Genomic DNA, 22,681 nt, shown 5'->3' with positions numbered 1-22,681 from the left:
CAATGTTAGCCCTTAAAAATGCCACTTTGCCTCAGCTTCTCACTGCCGAGCCCTCAAACCAGCCACGCCTTACCCACCCTGGTCCAGATTGACAAGTTGCTTCCCTGGCTTAATTTGTGCCCAAATAGGAAGGCAGCGCAGATGTTGTACTTTGTTTTTTCTCTTGGTTTTAGGATGACTGCTCAAGGGGTAATTCCCATTCCTCACTGTTCAAATCTGGAACACCATGTGGTGAATACAAAAAAGCTAGTGGAGGAGGGCTCATTGGGGGCCCATTCTTGATCCCCATGGAATGTTTTGTTTGCTCTCAATTGGGAGTGGCCCTAGAAGAAAACAGTTTAGGTTGATCCACAATCTTTCAGCCCCGAAGGGAACATCGATCAGTAATGCTATCGATCCCCAGTCCTGCTAAGTGAGGTACTTATCTGTGGTCCTGGAACTGGCCAGGTTGAGGAAGGTAGGTCCTGGAGCACTTTAGACTCCTCCTCCTGCTTTTAGACTCCTCCAAGTACACCCAGACGACTTGCCTGCTGGGTTCCAATGTGGGGACCACTAATACTGCGACAAATGCATGTTCATGGGCTGTGTGGTCTCCTGCACCTATTTTGAACAATTCAGCTCAGTACTGCAAGGGCTATTCGCCATGAAAACCGGGTACCAAGAATGTCACTCACTATTTGGCGCCTCTACATGTAGCACACTCTTAGGTATTGAGATTGATAGTGTAGCAGTGGAGTGTTGCCTTCTCCCTGAGAAGGTACTTGCCTTTTACCAGCCTAAGGATACAATGTTAGCCCCTGAAAAAGCCACTTTTCATCAGCTCCAAGTGTTGGTTGGCCAACTGAATTTTGCTTTGAGGATTATTCCCACGGCACACCTCTTTTCTAGATATATTGCCAGATCAATGACTGGTCTCACACAGAAGCATCACCACACTAGACTTCGAACTGAAGTGAAAGAAGACTTACGACTCAGATGCAGGTTTCTAAAACAATACAACGGTTCATTGGTGTGGCCTACAGTACTGATTTCAGACACTTGGTCTTCTTACTGACTCAGCTAGCAGTATTGGCTTAAGGGCCATACTGGTGCAGAGTGGTGTGGGGGAGTCTGGCCTTGTTCTTGGCATGAAAGTAAGGTAACAGGGAATATTGCCTTCTTGAAACTGTTCCCTGTTGTGACGGGAACCATATGGTCGGATGTGTTCAGGAACAAATGTGTTGTCTCCTGGTCTTATGTCACTGTTTGAGGCTATTGATAGGCAGGGGGCTTCATGCAGGTTGATTCTGAGATTGTTGAAGCATCTTTTCTAGTCCGAATGTTTTATTCAAAGATAAGCATGTGCCTGGAACTCATCATAACTCTGCTGATGTTTTGTCTCACTCCCTTTTGTAGGAGTTTTGCAATTTTCATCCACGGGCAGCTGCGACAATGGCAGAGTTCCCGAAGTACCTGTGATGCTTGGAGTCCTGCTTTACCACATTTAGTAGTGGCCTTCCTTGCAAAGCGCACCTTGGGTGGCTTACGCAAATATCGTCTTAACTATAGGTCCGTTTTTCAAGGGAAAATGTTATTGATATGTTTTCAGTTGCCACCAATTTTCTCTTTCTGGGGGCTTGAAGGGACCAGGGTAGGCCAGACCCACATGCTATGGTGCATTTTGCAGCCATGGGCTTTTTCGCAAAGCTCAGAGGTGCATCGGATGTGGGCAGCTGTTTTTTGGTAAGGAAGGCATTGGCAGTACGGGCAAGGCTGGAGGGCATTGTTTAAGGATTGCAGAAGACTGCTTGATACTCAAAAGCTGGGCGTCATTTTAGATAATTTACACAGGTTATGCAGCTCACAGTTGGTCGGTAGTATTGTTTTGAGCTGCATTTGCTGTCACCTTCTATGGTGCCTTCAGAATTGGAGAATTAGTTGGGACCTCTAAATCATATTATGCAGGGGGATATACACAAACTTGCTATTAAACTAAATAGATCCAAAACTGCCCCACAGTGAAGGAGGGCCCTCATTTAACTCTGGGCCACCCAAGGTTTTTCGATCTGCCTGGTAGCTCGCATGAGGGCATACCTCTCATTGCGGCCCAGCTGTGATGTTTCAGCACTGTTTATCCATACTAATGGGGATTGCCTCTCTCACTACCATCTTTTGGCTATTTTAAACAGTACCCTTAAGTCCATTTAGGTGGATTTAGTGGGTTACTGTTCGCATTTAGCAGGATAGGCACAGCTACATTTGCAGCCAAGGCTGGTCTTTTCCACCAGGAAGTCAAGTCACCCTGTTTCAGGCATTGTACATGTCCAGAGTTTTTGTAAGAGGTGCCTTTTATCATCAAAAAGTTGTCATGCATTCACTCCCTTCATGCTTTTTCCTTTGCTTTTTTCAGTAGTTATGCCTTCCACTGTGGTGTAGGTCATCAGCGATTAATTTGTGAGGCGGGCTGGGTACTGGTTACACCAGTTCCATAGGCCAAAGCCGGGTTTGCTGAAGCACATCCTCTTTGGGTGTTGTGGGAGTCTGAGGTCTCCAGATTTCTCAGCTTCGACAGATAGTGGAGGAGACAAGGGGTCATGCGGGATTCCAGTTCCCATATCTTGCCATTGTGCACCTTGGTGGGAGTAATGACTTGGTAAAATTAGGATGCAAAACACCTAGGGAATCTATTTCACAGTAGTTACCTTGGCTATGTCAGTCTTTCCTGGATGCTTTCATCGCATGGTCCCACATGATACCCTAATGCAAGTTGGGCAAGCAAGGACATGAAGTCCAGAGTGATTAATGTGTCTGTCAGGTGACTCAACTGTGAGATTTCAAAATTATGCCTGGGTCCAGGGCACTTAAGGAACATTCCCCCTATGTTGATCAGGGGTGATCACATGTTTCACCAAGATGGGGTTCATTTATCTGTTGCTGACATGGACCTATTCATTGATGACATTTAGGTGTTCATGCAATCCCTGTACTGTGGAGGGGAGAGCAAATGCCCTTATTGCCCTGGTTGGCCTTGTGGTGGAGAAATTACCGCTGATATTGCTTCTCAGCAGCAGAGGGATTCTCCATCATTCACTCTGGCTTAGGGTCTGGGATCATGGTTCACCAGTGTTGGGCATGGAGCTGTGACGATGGACACAGAGATTTAGAATCACCCCTCAGGGATACAGGTGGTTTCACCCGTGTGGTCCAAGAGGGATGAAGGGTTACCAAGTCTTTACTGTTGGGATGTGATCAATGAGAGCCTCATTGTTAATACTGTATGCTTACCATAGATTATAGGTTAAATTCAATGTATGCATCACCTTGCTTCATCATACTTTCTTAACTGCTTTGTGTTTTTTATAATGCTGTTTGATGTCATTTCTTGTGGTGGTTTGAATTTACATTTTACTTGCCACTTTATTATGTTTGTGTTTTGTTGTGTTTTACCTTCACTGTAATAAACGCTGCCCATTACCCATGATCGATCTCTAGTTAAAGACTTATCATTGATTCATTTGAGGTTGGAGGAGGGCTGGTCCAGACTGGGTGTCCTATTCTCCTCATCAGACTTTGACCCAGAGTAAGAGAATGAAAAACACAAAAGTGGGAAAGGATGAAGAGGATGATGGAAAAACCCATGACAAAGTAAAAAACAAGGAACCTGTACAAGTGATGCAGAGGGACAGGGAGTGTCTGGAGGTGTATTGAAGAGGTATAAGGTGGAATCAAGACTACATATTCATGGTATTCTGCATGGCAACGTTCAACAATGCCGGCCGTCGGCTGCTGAGTAAATCTGTGGGTCCCAGCACTTATTCTTTTACAAATGAATCACGGATGTGCAGTATCCATGCACACTGCCCTCATATGCACAAAACAGTAATTTTACAAGCAACACCTTTCCTAACTACTTGATATACAGTGAACAGGCACAGCACGAGTATACATATGACAAGTTTCCTGCCTCTAAAGCAACAAACAATCCACGCTTCAGCACAAAACATCAGAAGTGGTGCTGAAAGTGTCACTGTGATGCACAGACCACTTACATACAAAGAATAGTCAGAGCTGAAGCATCAGCGGCACTTGCAGTCTCAAACACCCAACAGGTCAATAAGACGTGTAGCAACAGTTCAAACTTCCCTCAAATTCACAGCATAGTCGTGGCAGAAGTATCAAGACTTCATACTTACTCACACACTCATGATGTGCACAGGATGTGCAACTGTGGAAGCTTCTTTAACATACACCGACCGGTTACAGCACATACTTCAAGATTGCAGACTTTCTCACAAACAAAAAGGTAAGAAGGAGAAAAATCTAATCTCCAAGAGGAATAATGTATTTCTTTTCAAATGATTCACGGTTTCCCTGTGGCTATGTGAATCAGCGGAAGGTCCGTGAATTAATGGTCCGAATATCTCAAACCTGCAACCCACTCAAGCCCACCTTAAACATTTTTGTAACTGCAGATGTCTCGGAAACTACTGAACGGATTTAGTTAAGTTCTAGTTTCATGCTAAATTTTATAATCCAGCACAATTCCCATGGGAGTTAAAATAGAAAGTGTCACTTTTTGACACAACTCTTTACCTTCCTCCCCGACCACTCAATACTTGTAATGCTGATCCTAAAATGACTGAAGTCTTTTTCTGGGAAAATTTCATAATGATTTGCTGAATAGCATCGAAGTTACTAGCATAACAAGGGTGCCTTTTCATTGAAAACTTTGACTTAACCATAATTACAAAGGAACAAAGAAATATAGAGAATATTTTAAGGTTCACTGTGAAATAACAATTTCATCATCATAATTACAGCCCCAAATCCAATGTACTATCTTCAGTGCTTCTTGAATTATATGCTGCATGGACAAGAAAGGTATGCAGCAGATATGTAAATTATGGGGTAGAAACACAAATTATACCTCATACTCTGTTGGAATATTATTTTCATCCATTTGACCAAGAAAAAATAATTTTATTGAAGTCTGCTAATTATGTGGCAGATGTGATAACTCCATTATTGTGTGGTAAAATTATGTAGCAAATTTGATAACCTTATTATTGTGTGGTAAACACTGCAGCCACAGACTCGCATAAATCCACTAGCCCTCATGAAAGCCAATTATTTTATCAATAATGTATTCATCAAAGATAAACACAATTTAAACATTTTAGTTCCAGTCATTGTCTTTTTAGTTGTGCATTGAGTAAAACAGCTTTAACAAATTAACTACCCCAAAATAACATATCATGTAAACATTTTGGAATGGTGTAGTATGTAATATGATTTTATATTGTCATCTTGGGGTTCTGGTGACACTTACAAATCACCTGGCTTTCAGCCTCATGGTTTAAAATGTCACCAGAACCCCTCAATAGTAAAACCGGACTATATTGCATTGTTGTCCATGAAAAAAAAGAGTTAAAAACGAAGTTATGGTTCTATATAGCGAAAACTCATCCTAAAGAGCACTTCACATGAGCACCAGTTACATTACCAAAGGTCAGATTTATATTATTATTATAGTTAGGCACAAGGAGATTAAGTGATGTGCCCAGAATCACAGGTTGTTGAGCTGACACCAAGACTCGAACCTGGTTCCTCCATTTTACAATGCATACCATAATTCAAGTGGCCCGCCATGTTTAACTCTTGCTTGATTCCCTTTTCCCAGAGCCACTGACACATGGGTGTTTTGTGCACGGCGGGCGACATAATGCTGTCTTAGATTCTCACTTCCCTGCTTCTCGCCCTCCACCCCATCCTTTGCTTGATGCAATCATCTACCCGCCTTGCACACATGCACGTTCGCCTCATTGCATTTCTGAACCAAAAGGTAAGTAAACACCGAATAATTCAATAATTAGGAATTCATATTTGTACTAAACGGGGTCAAGGACTGTACCACTCGTAGTTATGATTAAGCAGGGACGGCCCCTTCACAAGAGCGGAAGAGCGTCGCCCCACTAAAACAAATACCCCCGGAACTGAAAAATGTAATTGTAATAAACTTTCTTTATTACCATTTTATTTTTCAGTACCCCGTCCTGAACCGAGTGTCAGGAAGGGGCGGGGCAATTGCTGCCAGGTGACAGCAGTGAGCTGTGAAATTGCTTAAAGTGTGCATGTCCCTTTGGCCGGCCGTCTTGCAATGGCCAGCCTGACATGCGCACTATAAACTTCTCTAACCCAGCTGTCTTAAGACAGCTGGGTTAGAGAAAGCACAGGCCTTCAGTGCTCTAATGAGCTCTGAGAGATGCCGCTCCCACCAATCCTGGCGCTGCTTTCATGCTGGTTACCAGAATGAAAGCAGCACCAGAAATGGCTTGTGCAGTTTCCTGGATCCCTTGCGCGTTGGAGGCAGGAGAGGAGAGGAGAGGAGAAGAGGACGTACCAGGGTAAGTGCTGTTTTTAAAAATGTTATTATCATTGTAATCCCCTTCTAGCCCCCACATTGTAAATAAGAGACAGCCGCCACTCTCATTAAGGCTTCAAAACGCAATAAACCATTATCCTGAAGTTACTATTTCTGCAGAAATAAAAGGTCACGATCTCTTGCACAAAGTGTATCTTCAGTGCACTGGTAGTGCTTTTTTTCTTCATTATTTTTTTTTCTGTGTATTGACCCTGATAGATATCCCGCATTAAGCCCAAACATTGTCCACTAGTCACCACGGCGCAGACCAATAAAGTAATGAAGAGATTAGACGCGACAAACAGTTGTAATGACATTAACCCCCTGGAGCATGTGTAATCCCATCAGCCGCAACAACTCTGGTCGGGTGGATTCCGCATTTCATACTAAAATAGGGGGTTTAATGTAACACACAATCCTGTAACTCCGGTATTACTAGCTCTTGGTTTATGAACATGTTCTATTCATTGCCACTAGCTCATACTAAAGTATTTAACATACAAATAGGTTTATTTAAAATAAGCCCCCAGACCTGCTGAAAGTCGATAGAATAAAGAACTCTCCTTGCTTACAAGTCTGTTATTTGAATTACTTAGTTAATAGTGTCATTGCGCCCTCTGGACATGTGACCTATTTTCTGTGAATGGCAGATGCCTTAGACCTTCCCAAAGCAGAGTGCCTGGTCAGTAGTTAAAGTGGTTTAACCTTTTGGAGGAGTGTGGTTTTAGAGCTAAAACAGGACCTACTGGTCGTTTTTCATTGTATCTACTACTTTGCAGGAAGTAGTTGAATCTATCATATATGCTTGCATTGCCGAAAAAGTGCCTTCTCTCTGCGGTGCCTGTCTTCTATCCCTGGCTGTAAGGGTTATACCACCTTCAAATATGTGTATATAGACAGCTGGCGACTATTGACACTGTTGTGACGACATGCATTCAGTGTAATGCCATAGAGACTCAACCCTTAAATACTGCAGAAAAACAGCCTGGGAGAATCCTTCCTGCTCTGGTCACCCACATTTAATCACAGTGCATCCACTGCCAGCATACATAGCCGCGACAACTGTCTTACCTGCTATCAACCACCAACCTCCAACACACCTACCTTCATCACTGTACCAACCTCCTTTAAATAACCAGTCACATAAGCAAAGCACCTGTCTGTGATCTCTTCTCCCCCACTGCCCCAGTCCTAATCCTCAATCACTCCATCTACCACCAACACACCTCCCTTTGATCACTGCCTGTACCTGCCTTAAATCTGTCAATAGTCTTCTTCCAAGCAGGCTACCTGTACCGGCCCCCCGCCTCCAATGAAAACATCAATCTGACCAAATGTAACTGCTGCATCCAACTCCAACGAGCCTACCTGTAACCACTGACATTCTATTCATTCAGTTTTTCGACCAAGCTTCTTGTAACCACAATAGCTACCTCTTTTCAATCTATTCTCCAACCAAATCACTCATAACCCTAAATCTGTCTCCATTCAAACTACCAATAACCAAAAGAGCCACAACTGTAAAATGTATTTTCCATCTTTCTTCAGCAAATCTACAGATGATTTCATTATCTCCTGTTAACTCACCCCTCCAACACACCTTAGTGATTTAGTGAGGACATTCAATAGTTTTAGGTCTGTGTCCTTCAGTCTACTATGTCATCATTCCATGAACAAGACACGGCATACTTCTCCAAGCAGTCAATCCCTGTTTCCACTGGAAGACACTTTCGTCGAATCTCAGTAACACAGCTTCCCATCTAATTCTTACAAGTCTCAGCCTATCGAATGTTACTACAACCCCTATACTTTTAACAAGCTTATAGTCACTCATTTCCAGGTTTGCACGAGGACCACTTACACAGCATGGGAGTAGTTTTCGCAAGCGAGGCATTTCTACTGACCATGCTATGCATGTGTTATGATAGCCAAGCATGGTAAAACCTTTTCAAGTATATTTAAGTTAAACCGACTGTCATAGGCCCAGAATTTAGCGTCTACCAACGCCGCTGGCACAATTAAACACCCAGAGGTCATTTGTCTTGGCAAAAATGTAGGGTCATATATATTTTTACATAATGATTAAGAGGTAAACTACACCTTCAAAAGAGTGAAATGAAGAAACAACTGTACCCCACGGATAGCATCACTGTTTGCTGCTTAATCTTCGCATCCTATTTTTCTTTTGGGACAGCAATTCCAATTTTGTTGCTAAAGAATAGCCATCATTCGCTTACTGGAGACCGGACCGAATTTTCAATATTAACACTTGAATTTGAGTGTTTTTACACACTACCGTTCCTTTCCCCGGCTACCTGAGTTCTACAGTTTATCGCCAATCGCTCTTTATTTTTCTAGGTCTGTGCCTCAAAGGTTCTGACGGCCGCACAGCACATTAATCAAAATATTTTATTTAGTTGATAAATGCCCCAACAGCACTTTCATGGTCAGCACCTCCTTTTCGGAGGGTTACCCCAGGGGCGTAGCTTCAGGGAGGTGTTTGGGGGGGGTTACACCATCCCAAAAATGTATTTTGTTATAATAGTTGGGTACAAGTGCTTTTAGTCGGGTATGGTGAAGGGTCTGTCAGATTTCACCTTAGATTTTTCTATGCCCACACTGGCAAAAACACTCACGCTCTCTGTTTTGAAGGCCTCAAATGCTGATTAGTTGGGAAAATGTTGTGTTTTAAGCGCCCCTACCCATCTGCCCTCATCTCTCTTTCCACTGCTCCTTAAGTTCCCCTCAAGTTGTGCTTCTCATATAATGAGTTTTAACAAGATATCGCAGCGCGATTGTTGGGGAAATCTGAAGCTCCCACCCCTCAATTATATTGACCAAGCTATGACCGTGGGTTACCCTGACACTATTGTGAATCTTCTCTAACTCTAAAGCTCATAAACTCCCAGAGACCAGCACAATTGTTCATTGCACGGCCCCATGTGCTGATGGTCACCCTTACTACAAGATTGTCCACTCTGGGTTCCTGGGCTGTAGGAGCCAGGTTCACCCAAATACTGATGCAGCCAAAGCTGGGTCATTTGAGCTACATCAAGGCCAGAGGGTCTGAGAGGCTGTAGGAAAGTACCATCTTGCCTGGCATGTTACCCCCATATTTCACTGTATATATGTTGTTTTAGTTGTATGTGTCACTGGGACTCTGCCAGCCAGGGCCCCAGTGCTCATAAGTGTGCCCTGTATGTGTTACCTGTGTTATGACTAACTGTCTCACTGAGGCTCTGCTAATCAGAACCTCAGTGGTTATGCTCTCTCTTTACAAATTGTCACTAACAGGCTAGTGACCAATTTTACCAATTTACATTGGTATACTGGAACACCCTTATAATTCCCTAATATATGGTACTGAGGTACCCAGGGTATTGGGGTTACAGGAGATCCCTATGGGCTGCAGCATTTCTTTTGCCACCCATAGGGAGCTCTGACAATTCTTACACAGGCCTGCCACTGCAGCCTGAGTGAAATAACGTCCACGTTATTTCACAGCCATTTACCACTGCACTTAAGTAACTTATAAGTCACCTATATGTCTAACCTTTACTTGGTAAAGGTTGGGTGCTAAGTTACTTAGTGTGTGGGCACCCTGGCACTAGCCAAGGTGCCCCCACATTGTTCAGGGCAAATTCCCCGGACTTTGTGAGTGCGGGGACACCATTACACACGTGCACTATACATATGTCACGACATATGTATAGCGTCACAATGGTAACTCCGAACATGGCCATGTAACATGTCTAGGATCATGGAATTGTCACCCCAGTGCCATTCTGGCATTGGGGAGACAATTCCATGATCCCCCGAGTCTCTAGCTCAGACCCGGGTACTGCCAAACTACCTTTTCAGGGGTTTCACTGCAGCTGCTGCTGCTGCCAACCCCTCAGACAGGTTTCTGCCCTCCTGGGGTCCAGCCAGGCTTGGCCCAGGAAGGCAGAACAAAGGACTTCCTCAGAGAGAGGGTGTTACACCCTCTCCCTTTGGAAAAAGGTGTCAGGACTGGGGAGGAGTAGCCTCCCCCAGCCTCTGGAAATGCTTTCATGGGCACAGATGGTGACCATTTCTGCATAAGCCAGTCTACACCGGTTCAGGGATACCCCAGCCCTGCTCTGGCGCGAAACTGGACAAAGGAAAGGGGAGTGACCACTCCCCTGACTTGCACCTCCCCTGGGAGGTGCCCAGAGCTCCTCCAGTGTGCTCCAGACCTCTGCCATCTTGGAAACAGAGGTGCTGCTGGCACACTGGACTGCTCTGAGTGGCCAGTGCCAGCAGGTGACGTCAGAGACTCCTTCTGATAGGCTCCTACAGGTGTTACTAGCCTATCCTCTCTCCTAAATAGCCAAACCTCCTTTTCTGGCTATTTAGGGTCTCTGCTTTGGGGAATTCTTTAGATAACAAATGCAAGAGCTCATCAGAGTTCCTCTGCATCTCTCTCTTCACCTTCTGCCAAGGAATCGACTGCTGACCGCGCTGGAAGCCTGCAAAACTGCAACAAAGTAGCAAAGACGACTACTGTGACCTTGTAACGCTGATCCTGCCGCCTTCTCGACTGTTTTCCTGGTGGTGCATGCTGTGGGGGTAGTCTGCCTCCTCTCTGCACTAGAAGCTCCGAAGAAATCTCCCGTGGGTCGACGGAATCTTCCCCCTGCAACCGCAGGCACCAAAGAACTGCATCACCAGTCCTCTGGGTCTCCTCTCAGCAAGACGAGCGAGGTCCCTTGAACTCAGCAACTCTGTCCAAGTGACTCCCACAGTCTAGTGACTCTTCAGTCCAAGTTTGGTGGAGGTAAGTCCTTGCCTCCCCACGCTAGACTGCATTGCTGGGAACCGCGTGTTTTGCAGCTACTCCGGCTCCTGTGCACTCTTCCAGGATTTCCTTTGTGCACAGCCAAGCCTGGGTCCCCGGCACTCTAACCTGCAGTGCACGACCTCCTGAGTTGTCCTCCAGCGTCGTGGGACCCTCCTTTGTGAGTTCGGGTGAGCTCTGGTTCACTCCACTTCGTAGTGCCTGTTCTGGCACTTCTGTGGGTGCTGCTTGCTTCTGAGTGGGCTCTTTGTCTTGCTGGACGCCCCCTCTGTCTCCTCACGCAATTGGCGACATCCTGGTCCCTCCTGGGCCACAGCATTATCCAAAAACCCTAACCGCGACCCTTGCAGCTAGCAAGGCTTGTTTGTGGTCTTTTTGCACGGAAACACCTCTGCACGACTCTTCACGACGTGGGACATCCATCCTCCAAGGGGGAAGTTCCTAGCCCTGGTCGTTCTTGCAGAATCCACAGCTTCTACCATCCAGTGGCAGCTTCTTTGCACCCACAGCTGGCATTTCCTGGGCATTTGCCCACTCCCGACTTGATCGTGACTTTTGGACTTGGTCCCCTTGTTCCACAGGTACTCTCGTCAGGAAATCCATCCTTGTTGCATTGCTGGTGTTGGTCTTCCTTGCAGAATTCCCCTATCACGACTTCTGTGCTCTTTGGGGAACTTAGGTGCACTTTGCACCCACTTTTCAGGGTCTTGGGGTGGGCTATTTTTCTAACCCTCACTGTTTTCTTACAGTCCCAGCAACCCTCTACAAGGTCACATAGGTTTGGGGTCCATTTGTGGTTCGCATTCCACTTCTAGAGTATATGGTTTGTGTTGCCCCTATCCCTATGTGCCCCCATTGCATTCTATTGTGACTATACATTGTTTGCACTGTTTTCTATTGCTATTACTGCATATTTTGGTATTGTGTACATATATCTTGTGTATATTTGCTATCCTCATACTGAGGGTACTCACTGAGATACTTTGGCATATTGTCATAAAAATAAAGTACCTTTATTTTTAGTCTATCTGTGTATTGTGTTTTCTTATGATATTGTGCAAGTGACACTAGTGGTACTGTAGGAGCTTCACTTGTCTCCTAGTTCAGCCTAAGCTGCTCTGCTAAGCTACCATTTTCTATCAGTCTAAGCTGCTAGACACCCCTCTACACTAATAAGGGATACCTGGGCCTGGTGCAAGGTGTAAGTACCCCTTGGTACTCACTACAAGCCAGTCCAGCCTCCTACAGAGGCTCACGGGGTGCCTTGATCCATGGGGATGATTTTCATTTACAAGGACCTGAGAATGATCACCCAGTTCCCAGAACTATGCATAAATCCCTATTTTTTACATTTTTGTATACACCAAAAACCAGCTCCAAGCACACAAGCTGCAAAGGAGTCAGGAGCAACCCCTAAAGATATGTAAGTGACTAGTTAACATAAGCAATAGGAAAGCACAACACAGAACTAGTTGCCCTTCACTTGAATGGGAATGCATACATTTTTTGAAGGCATGTACATGTAGAATACATCAATGTAAACATATGTATACAATACAATGTACATGTTCATAAATTAATTGGACGTGTATGTCTATCAAGAAGTAGTGATGTATGAGGAGATGCATGAGTCTACATTTGAAATAATCATTCATTCATTTATAAACCGTTATTCATACCGGTAATGGAATAAAGCAGACATTAAGGAATGTAAAGAATGTTTAAACAAGCTATGCACTCATATGAGATCACTCTCTATAGATGGATGACATCAAATCAACAGCATTGATGATGCTGCATGTTAAATGCATGTATTTGTGATACACTAAATGCACCACGGATTCTCAGTGCAGTTTTCTATTCAGGGTTCTCCGAGGTTTGTGATCATGTTTTGTATTTATTAGCGTGGGCTCCTTCCTCAAAGAGTGCTATACAAAAACAACAAGCACATTTCACATTATTACACAGAAATACAAAAATGACTTTTTAAAGTAAATTTACTTGTTGTAAATGCACATTTCTTTCCACATATTAAATGGTAATTCAGCTTTCATGTTACACAAAATGACAACATAGTGACTCAAAGGGGAGGTAAGCCTAATTGGTATACTTAAAATGGCCCGTATTCCGAAAGAAAAATACGTTTGTGTATTTATTTAAAGTAATAATGCGGACTTTCTATCAGTGGCTTTCAATTTCAGCAATACATCTGTCTCCTCTGCATCCCACAAACAAGCTAACTGCTAATGCACCTAATGCATTTAATAGGTCTTTAATGGAAGAAGCAGCCTCAGGCAAATGTGAACAGAAGGAGCAGAATGGACGAGCAGGAAAGGAGAGCAGAGGGAAATGAAAGGGCTTCCATTTCCCTTCCTGAGCTCTTCTACCTATTTCATTGTTTCCGGCTCACAATGCAGATCCTACAGCCTACAGCCTAGCCCAGCCTAAGCACATAAGACAAGATTTAACAAGCACACTTACATGACTTATGGGTGTGCCGTGATCACCAGGGGCTTCCAAAACCTGGCACCAATGTCCTAGGCTCATACAGCTGCCGTAAGACTCCATGACTCCCCTCCAATCTCAGACAAGTGATCCAGACCGCAAACCAGCCGTGGCGCCACCCGACCTGATCAGATTCTTCTATTATTCTAGTCCTTCTTTGACCACTATTACCTGCCCCTACTCCTGTCGATGTAGATGAGCTCTGTCTGCATATCCATCACCAGGGCCACTAGAACATGTACATTGGCCAGCTACCTTATCCTGCCAATGGTGCTCTGACCTGACGGCACTGTCATGCCCCTCCTCAGTCACAATCTATGCCTTTCTTACATTAAGTTAGCTTTAGGCCTTGGAGGTCAGATTTATCAACCTTAGAAATAATCTGTCAGTAGTAGACCGTTCGCCCATAGCAGTGACATGGTCACATTTCTCTACTCTCCTTTGTATTCACTTCTATCTCTGGTGTTCAAGATAAACAACCTCGATCTATAATCGGCTGCGGATGAACACTGTGCCCGCTCGGTCACCTATTTAGGTCTCAGTGTCTCACATCATGTAACATCATAATCTCCATATGCCTCCGACACCTTAATGCCTTATGTCATTTTTATTGATTATTTAATAATAGCAGGACATGACATTTTAGTCTAGGTATGACGTTATACATATGCCACTGTTCATTGTTTTAGTCTTGATATGTGCTTTGAATTGTGGATTGTTGTATGCTCAATAACCAAGGCCAGTTATATCCTGCGTTCCACCTTTAGGTCTACTGTGGTAGAGTGAATGGCCAGTCTTTCTTAGCCATCTGCAGATTCCAGAAATATCTCAGGTTTCGGGCCCAACAATATTTTCTAACTATCCAAAAATGCTCCACATCTTTTAAGGGTTATTAGAAAACCATGGGTTTCATGAGTCACCCATGACAGTCCTTAACTTATAAAAAGAAAGATTGGCAGTCCTCCAGTTTCTCTCACAGCCTTCAGAGATCTTTACATTTAGTTTCCCAACTCTACCATGTGTGAGCCTAGCATGTATTCAAAAGTCAAAGATCAAAAAGTGTCAAATAGGGAAATAAATACAACAAACCGTAGAAGGTTAAGAAACGTCATGTACGATTAACTACTAGTTCTTCACCTCTCTATTCGTACCTTACAGGTTTCCATTGCTTCTGCTCTTTGACTGGATTGAAGTGGCACAGCTGGGTTACGTACTAGTGAAGAAATATCATTCTGATAACATAAATGGCCAGCCACAGTATGGTTCATTTATGAGGCCAAATGCTGAGAAAAAGACATTTTAGTAAATGTGTTTCTTTGCTTATCTACAAAGAGGTCGATATGAATAGAGCCACAGTAGCTAATTCTTGGGAAAGGCAAATCCAGACCATACTCTACAAATGCTTTATTCTGTCAAATGTTTCTTAGATGCATAAAAGGCCCAAGGTTGGAACTGCCTGTAATTCGATAAATTATCCATTTGAAACAAACTGAAAATACACCTTCCGTGGTATCTGTCATATTATGTTTGAGGCCTTGCAAAGGGGTGTGGAAAGTGTTATATACCTAATTTCATAGATCACAGCGTCACCTTTGTTGAAACCATAATCCTGCAATCTAATAACGCCTAATCACCTCCAACCTATCTGTTAATTCCACCAACATGAGGCCTTCTACCCCCATTAATGACCACATTTAACCCTGTCAGCTAAATCTACCACAAAGACACTGGAGTAACTGCATGACATGGTCTCCCAGAAACCAACAACATCCAAAACCAGTGGATTAATCACTAACCTTGGGTTCAAGAGCAGTGTGCTGCCTAACATATACAGCTTGTGCCATCTCAAAAGAAGGGACCCCCTGCTATCTATATAGTTTCCTGGGACAGGGAAAACTTTGTGCATTTCAAACTCCCCCCCCCTCCATCCCGCGCCCCCTGGCAACCTTAATATTTGATCTGATTCTAAATGTTTTCTTTTGTGTTCAAGCAGCCTCAAAACATTTGTGCTCATATGTTTATCAAGTAATCCATAGAACAAAAATATTTTCACATACAATTTATCAAACTCTATTATATAATCGTATTTAAAAGTCCACTCTCTCTGTACTTCGTTCTCACCACACACGTACAACTAACTTACTCACTCATCACATTAGACATCTCATTAAAACCATGTTTTTTTACCATAAATCACACTATGTAGAACATGGCAATATCATTCTGGATTTTATAATATCATTCACTGTCTAAAATCTCTTCTCCAGTTTTGGTCAGTATGGCTTAGAGCATATCACATTGCTTTATAACCCTTTTATTATGACGTCCCAAGCACCTATCCTCATCATTTGATAACAAATATGTGATGTTCAAAAATCTGTTATCAAATGATGAGAATAGGTTTCAAAATTCTCATAAGAGAGTTCTCAATTTTCGGTCGATCTGAAGTCTAACAATTGACGTCATATTATTCAGTTATTATCCAAAATAATTTTCAGAAGATCAGTGTGACTTGTTCTTCTCTCTTTTGTGTTTCTCTCTCTTTTTGTGCTTCTAGCGCTATGCGCGTTTCGGCAAAGCTATGCCTTCTTTAGAAGAGCCGCATTCTTAACTTATTCTTCAGATCCGTCTGTTATATATAATAGTTTGCTGTAGAGTGCTCAAGTCCAGAGTCAAGTCAAGTGGGGGCTACCAGGGGCCGTGGCTACTCGGAAATAATTCGGCAAAATAACGCTATGTCAGGTTCTCCGAGTCCATGAGAGGCTTAGATTGGAATACTGTGGGGTGCTTTTAATTCTCTGGTTTTGACGACAAGTAGAATCAAATAACATAATAGGGTTGCCGGGGGTTTTGAAATGCATGTATAAATGGCTTCTACACTTCGTCGGCGGTAGCAAATACTATGTAAATGCAATTACAATACAATAATAATGCTCAGACAATGCAATCTGATGGCAACACCAGCTGCAAACCAGGAAACACACAAGAATTTAAACGTCCGTCCAGTCAGGTGCTGATTTTAAATGTATTTTTTACAATGTTAACAGTGATCTGAAGGTCAGGAGTCAATTCCCTGTGAATCTTAACTCACCACAGTGGACAGCTCAGCTCCAGGGCTTTCGTATGAGTTGGATCCTCTATGGTCTTCAAACTGCACATGCTTCCCCTTCACTTCTAAAATGCAAAAGCATGTTGTCAACAGAATGAAAGAACATGTGCATAAACAAGACAAGTATATATATTAGTCCTCAGTCTGATGGCAAATAGTTGAACATTGCCAGGGTTCTGCACCGCCTCTCTCGTTGGGTGGTTGATTCCTCCCACGGGAACGCCTGGTGGCCATTTTGAGCATTGCACTCACCTTACAGGTCTAAGCAAAAGTCACAAATATCATGTCTGTCTGCCAGTCTGTAAATGTACTTATTTATGGAGGGTGGTGGCAGCTTAATATGACAAGAGAATAGTGGCCCGTTTGAAGATCTCTCCTTTCAAAGTTATAGCCTCAGCATGTGAGGCTGTAGGAATTTGCGGTGGTGGAGAGACCTCTAGACTCAGACAGATTTTATTTTTACTTCATTTATTTGCTAAGCTTTCTAAAGCTGGGGCCTGGCTTCAACAGTGTTTGAGTGCTGCACACAGTGCTTAATTTGAGCTGGTGGTTTCCGGTGTGGGGCACGGCACTCATTTTTCTGCATCAGGCATTTACTGTGAGCAAAAGACACATATAGGAAAAACAGAGGACGAGAACAACGAAAAAGCGTCACAAAGGGGGAAAGCAGAAAGCTGAAAGAATGAGCTGAAGGGGCAGGGAGCGGCTGTAAATGGATTAAAGAGGCCCAAGGTGGCTTTCAGATTACGCTACCTCAGTATTCTGTGCCCACACATTTAATTGCAGCAACCACATTTTTCAGTGGAGAGCTTTGGGCACTGGCATGTTTTTATTGATAAATTAAGCACTGGTTTCACAGACAAAACGAACATGAACTTTATGGTTAGTATTATAACAATACATTGACACTACAGAGAAGAAATGTTCATGCAGCTCAAACTATCGCATGTGGCAGTGAAGCTTGGAAAGAGCAGGTGGATGAACATAGGGAGAGTTCATGAGATGACAGTGAATCATTTTAAGAAGAATTACTATTGGGACAGACAGTGAAGCCAGAGTTTTGTCAAAAGTCGAGCAGGATTTTCCTTGCTTCATAATGACATTTATAGAAGCAAACCCCAAGGTGCTCATATTATGGGGGAGAGTAGCGATGTTTGAGCTCAGGCAGCTCTTACAGGCAAGACTTAGATTGGGGAAGGTAGATTTCACTGTGGTGTAATCAACTGTTTGACATGGGGTAGTTTAGTTAGGATTTGAAGATGTTAAGTGAAGGTACTTTTCTAAGAGAGAGGGCACAGTGTTCTAGAGTTTGGGTCGAATGTGTAGGAAAACTGTGGCATGGTCTTGTGTCTCCTAAATCTGGGAGCTTTCAGACACAGGCCTCCATTGCTCCTGGAACAGCAGACACTCCCCAAAGTCGTTAACTTTATGCTAGGTATTTTGATGTGTTAAGATGGACAGCCTTGCATGTGCTATAGTCCAGCTTAAAATAACATCTAACATTTAGCAAAGTTTCCGGAGGATCTGTATAGGTACCGGTGTTGTTGGAATGACCAGGCTTCTCATAATTATTGTCTTAGGCAATCAGCAAAGTGTTTGGCAATCCAAGATGCCCAAAACTGAGTACATCTTTATGGGCTGACATCCTCCAGGGTAGTCAGCATTGGTTCTATTGCAGAGGCAATAGCATCTTTCAGCAAAGTAAAGTACCCACTTCAGCCGCGTGGGAGCACTTGCCATCTTCAAAGCCAACAGGAATAAATTCAGGGTCAGATACCACCCGTCTTATGAGAGGAGGAAGACAGAAATTCCAATCATATCACTACTAGCTACTGAGTAGATTATAGATTCATGCCTGCTGAACATAGACAGCTAGCAGGGCAGCAACCTTCAATGGATGATGAGCTCATTAAAATCTCCACACACAACCATGTCTGCCAACATCTCCACATGTTATTACTTATTCGCTGCATCACATAGAGCAGGTTAATAGCCGATGTGTTGGTACATGTTGTTTCTCTCCAAGCTCTAAATGTGTTTCTGAGCATTGCAAATATAGGGATGATCTTAGCAAAAAGACTGAGGCCCTGATTTATACTTTTTGGTGCAAAACTACACTAACGCAGCTTTGCACCAAAAAGTTTAGCACTGGCTTGCCCATTTCTGTGCTCCAGCCAGGCACCATATTTATCGAATGGTGCAAGCCAGTGCAAAGGGTGGGCTAGCGTAAAAAAAAAAAATGACGTTAGTCGGGTGGGGCTGGTGCTATGGAAGAAGGGGTTTTGCACCAAAAAATGATGTTAGGCAGATTAGAGAAAAAAAAATGACTAACCTGCCTAGAGTCATTTTCTGACACAAAACCATCCATACCATATGACTCCTAACTTGGAAAAGACAGGAGTCATGCCCACCACCCCAATGGCCAGCACAGGGAGCAGGGTCCCCTGGGCATGTCCATTGCACCAAGTGCTATGTAGGGGGGCAATCTCAGGCCCCCCTATGGCACTTAAAAAAATAAAATGCAATACTTACCTGTACTTACCTGGGATGGGGTCCCCCATCCTCAACAGTCCTTCTGGTGTGGGGGGGGAAGTGTCTCTGGGGCCTGTGGACGGCACCTGTGGGCTTATTCCATGGTGTCCACCATGGAAATAGACCCACACGTCCCCTAACGCCTGCCCTGGCGTTAAAAAATGGGGCAAAGCAAGCTTTGCACAATTTTTTGATCCCTCCTGTGCACCATTTTTGTACAAGAGTATAAATATGGCGTTAAGGCCATAAAGTCATTTTTGCACAGGAAGGCCTACCTTGCATCTCGTTAAGGCAAGGTAGGTTTCCACTTCCAAAAAATGACTTTAACTCCATAACTTTGGCCCTAGACGGGTCTAGCGCCAAAGTATAAATTTGGAGTTCGTTTTGCACCAAATTAAAGTTTTAAAAATGACGCTAATTTGTTGCAAACACAGTATAAATATAAAATAAAAAGTGCTGAGTGCTATATGTATTCTCCACATTGGCTTCAACGATCATTTCATTCTGTTCAGAGGAACAAATGTTTTAAAGCCAGGTATTATTGTCAACCCAGTTGATCTTTACACCTCTCTTTTTCCTTTTCCTCCACAAAGGGATTATTTTGCATCTACAAAGCTACCACACACCCATTCCTAAAGCTCAAATAGCAGCCTGATTTGCTAAAAGAAAATTATTTTTTAGCCCTCAAAAGGGTCAGAAAAAGGTATAGCGGTTGCAGGAAAAGTTTAAGTCCTTCATTTTCAAGAGGTGTTCATTACCAAAAACATCGGCTGATCTCAATCATGAACAAGTGTCGGCAACTCCATCTGCACCAGGTTTCAAGATGGCGTCCCACATCTAACTATGCCCGAGGTGAATGTGATAAAGGCTTGGCTTTCGGTATTGTACAATTAAAAAAATAACTTATCGACTTTATCCAGTCTTAAACTTGGACAATTTGTGAAGTGCACTTTTGAGGCACAAAACAAAAAGGGGATTATTTAAGACTGAGACTATTAAACATTTTTGATTTGACAAATAGAGGGTGCTAGTTCAAAACTGGCTTAGAACCAGAGATTCACACCCACCCTTTTGAGAGAGTCAATAATCAAGAAGAATTTTTTTTAAAAACTGAAAATATTTACAATTCTGACATATTTTGTTGAGAATATCCCAGATCAATAGACCTTTAGGGTGTGTATTTTCACGCGTATGGCTAGGAAAACAACTGCTAATTCCTGAGATTTGTGGCATGAAGAAACAGTGCCAGCGTATGAGCCTAGCAGACCCAGTAAGATAAAACAACTCTCAATACAACCTACATTATACTGCAGATTTCAAATCGGTAAATTCAAGGTGACACTTGTACAATATATGGATTAAGCTTCTCAGCCTGCCGGGTACACGATTATGGAACAACCTTCCTGCCTTGCAACAGCTAATGAATTTAATTTTTTTTAGACTAGAATTAAAAAGAAATTACTAGCCTGCCTTTTGAGTTGTAGTATGTCAATGTGTTTTTCCAGATCTTGTGATATGGACTAGTTTCCGTCACTGCGATTTAACCATGCACATTATACAGTTTATTGGCGTGCATCTTTTCATGTATTACGTATTTTCTGTGATTTGTTTTGTGTAGTTTTGTATTATTGTTTGATTAGTTGCCGCCTTAAAGCTGGATGTTTCTGACATTGCTGCATGATATCAAATTAATGAATAGAAAAAGGTGTCTATTGCAAGAAATGTCCTACCCATCTTCAGAAAGCAATTCCTCCATTACAATATATCTATTTTTTAGCTCTCATCAATTACCTAAAGCGTTTTTTGCTCAATGTTGTGTTTTTCTTAAACAAAATTAGCGGGCCATAGCCATTCTATATTACCTGGAAGAAGTGTGTTTAAGCTATCACCATGGAAGGGACAGTATCAAGTGCCATTTTTCAAGGGGCATGTCTCTGGACACCAGGAACTAGACGGACAGGGAAAGCTGTCTGTTGGTGAAAAAAACAATCGATGGCGACCGCAGAGATCACAGCAGCAACTAACTACAATGGCTGAAGATATCACGTTTTGTGAGCTGCCTTGAAAAAGCCCCAGGCGTGCTAGCCATAAGGGCAAAACAAGTATCTGCTGTATACCTAACGTCAGACTTATGCCCTGATTTCTCAAGTAAAAACATACAAGAAGATAAAAGGATTTACGGAGATCTATATTTTGGAAAAAGTAGTTATATCTAAGTGCCCAACCTACCTTACCCTTATCATACCTACATTATCTGGGAGACAATAGGGGTGCATCCACCTGATAGGTTGACCCGTTTTGGAGCACAGAATAAGGGCCCCATCCTAGTTGATGCAAACCTTTTAAGTTTCAGGCATGTTCTCAAACTTGTCACTTTCATTTGCTGTATTTTTGTTAACAGGTTTTGTGGGCTTTACTTAACCTTGTTGAGTTTGTCTCTCCCCTGGAACATGAATGCATTATTTGTTTCCTTCCACTGCTCACTTTTGCAGCACAACTTTTTTCTTTATGTTCAGCATTCCACAAGAGTGGGTGTGTTTTCCCCCTGTCTCCCTCGTCTGTTGCGCTCTGTGTTGCTGTCTCTCACTTGCATGCCTTTCCACTATGCCCTCTGTGTTGTATTCACTCTGGTGTGCTTCTCCGCCCACTTTGCATTCTCAGCTGTGTGCTTCTCCTACGCTTTCCACATTTCTCTCTCCCTCACCCATATTGCTTCCCCTGCCCTGTGTGTTTCCCCCACGCTTTCCATGTTGCTGCCCCCATACGAACCTAAACAAAAAGAAAAAAACTTTTTCACACAACATTTATTTTTTTTATTTACCGATCCAAGGTAGATCGGTACATAAAAAGAAAAAGCACCCGCGTCATTTTGTGGGCACATGCATGCATGTTGCACACATATATAAAATGAGGCGCTGGATGGTTCATAGTGCCTTTTTTTGTTATCTCTTTAGCCATGCTGGACAGCATCAGAAACGCGAATCAGGGCAGACCTATTGGCTTTGCCAGTGCTTGTTGTAACTTTCCCATTAAACATGCACATTTACATTTTGCCGATTCACTTGGTTGAAACATTGCAACAAAAAGTGAATGAATAAAATGAATGTTTATGCAGGGGCGTAGCTCAGCCACCTGCAGCCCCGGGAGGGAAGGGGGACGGGGAGCAACCCTTAAGGCCCCCCCCCCCCCATTCAGCCCAAGCAAATGAATAGCTGTGAGATACGGGAGACCCTGGGGCCCATCATCACCTTCTGCGAAGGGCCCAGTCATTTTGCGTTATGCTACTGTGCTTATGAAGGGCTCCCAAATCCGCACC

At 43.2% G+C, this 22,681-nt stretch overlaps 1 protein-coding gene across 2 annotated transcripts in view; it reads right to left on the bottom strand.

The window, feature by feature from the left end:
• PALM2AKAP2 (PALM2 and AKAP2 fusion) overlaps positions 1-22,681 on the bottom strand; it is a 735,219-nt gene that overhangs the window by 220,184 nt on the left and 492,354 nt on the right. For both annotated transcript variants that reach the window (XM_069238531.1, XM_069238540.1), the window contains one exon: positions 16,816-16,898. In XM_069238531.1, coding sequence (XP_069094632.1) covers positions 16,816-16,898 — 83 coding nt within the window. The remainder of the gene's footprint in view (positions 1-16,815; positions 16,899-22,681) is intronic.

This window comes from Pleurodeles waltl, chromosome 1_2, assembly GCF_031143425.1.
Source record: "Pleurodeles waltl isolate 20211129_DDA chromosome 1_2, aPleWal1.hap1.20221129, whole genome shotgun sequence".
NCBI lineage: Eukaryota > Metazoa > Chordata > Amphibia > Caudata > Salamandridae > Pleurodeles > Pleurodeles waltl.
Note: the sequence above shows the minus strand (reverse complement) of the source record. Positions and strands in the feature narration are given on the sequence as shown.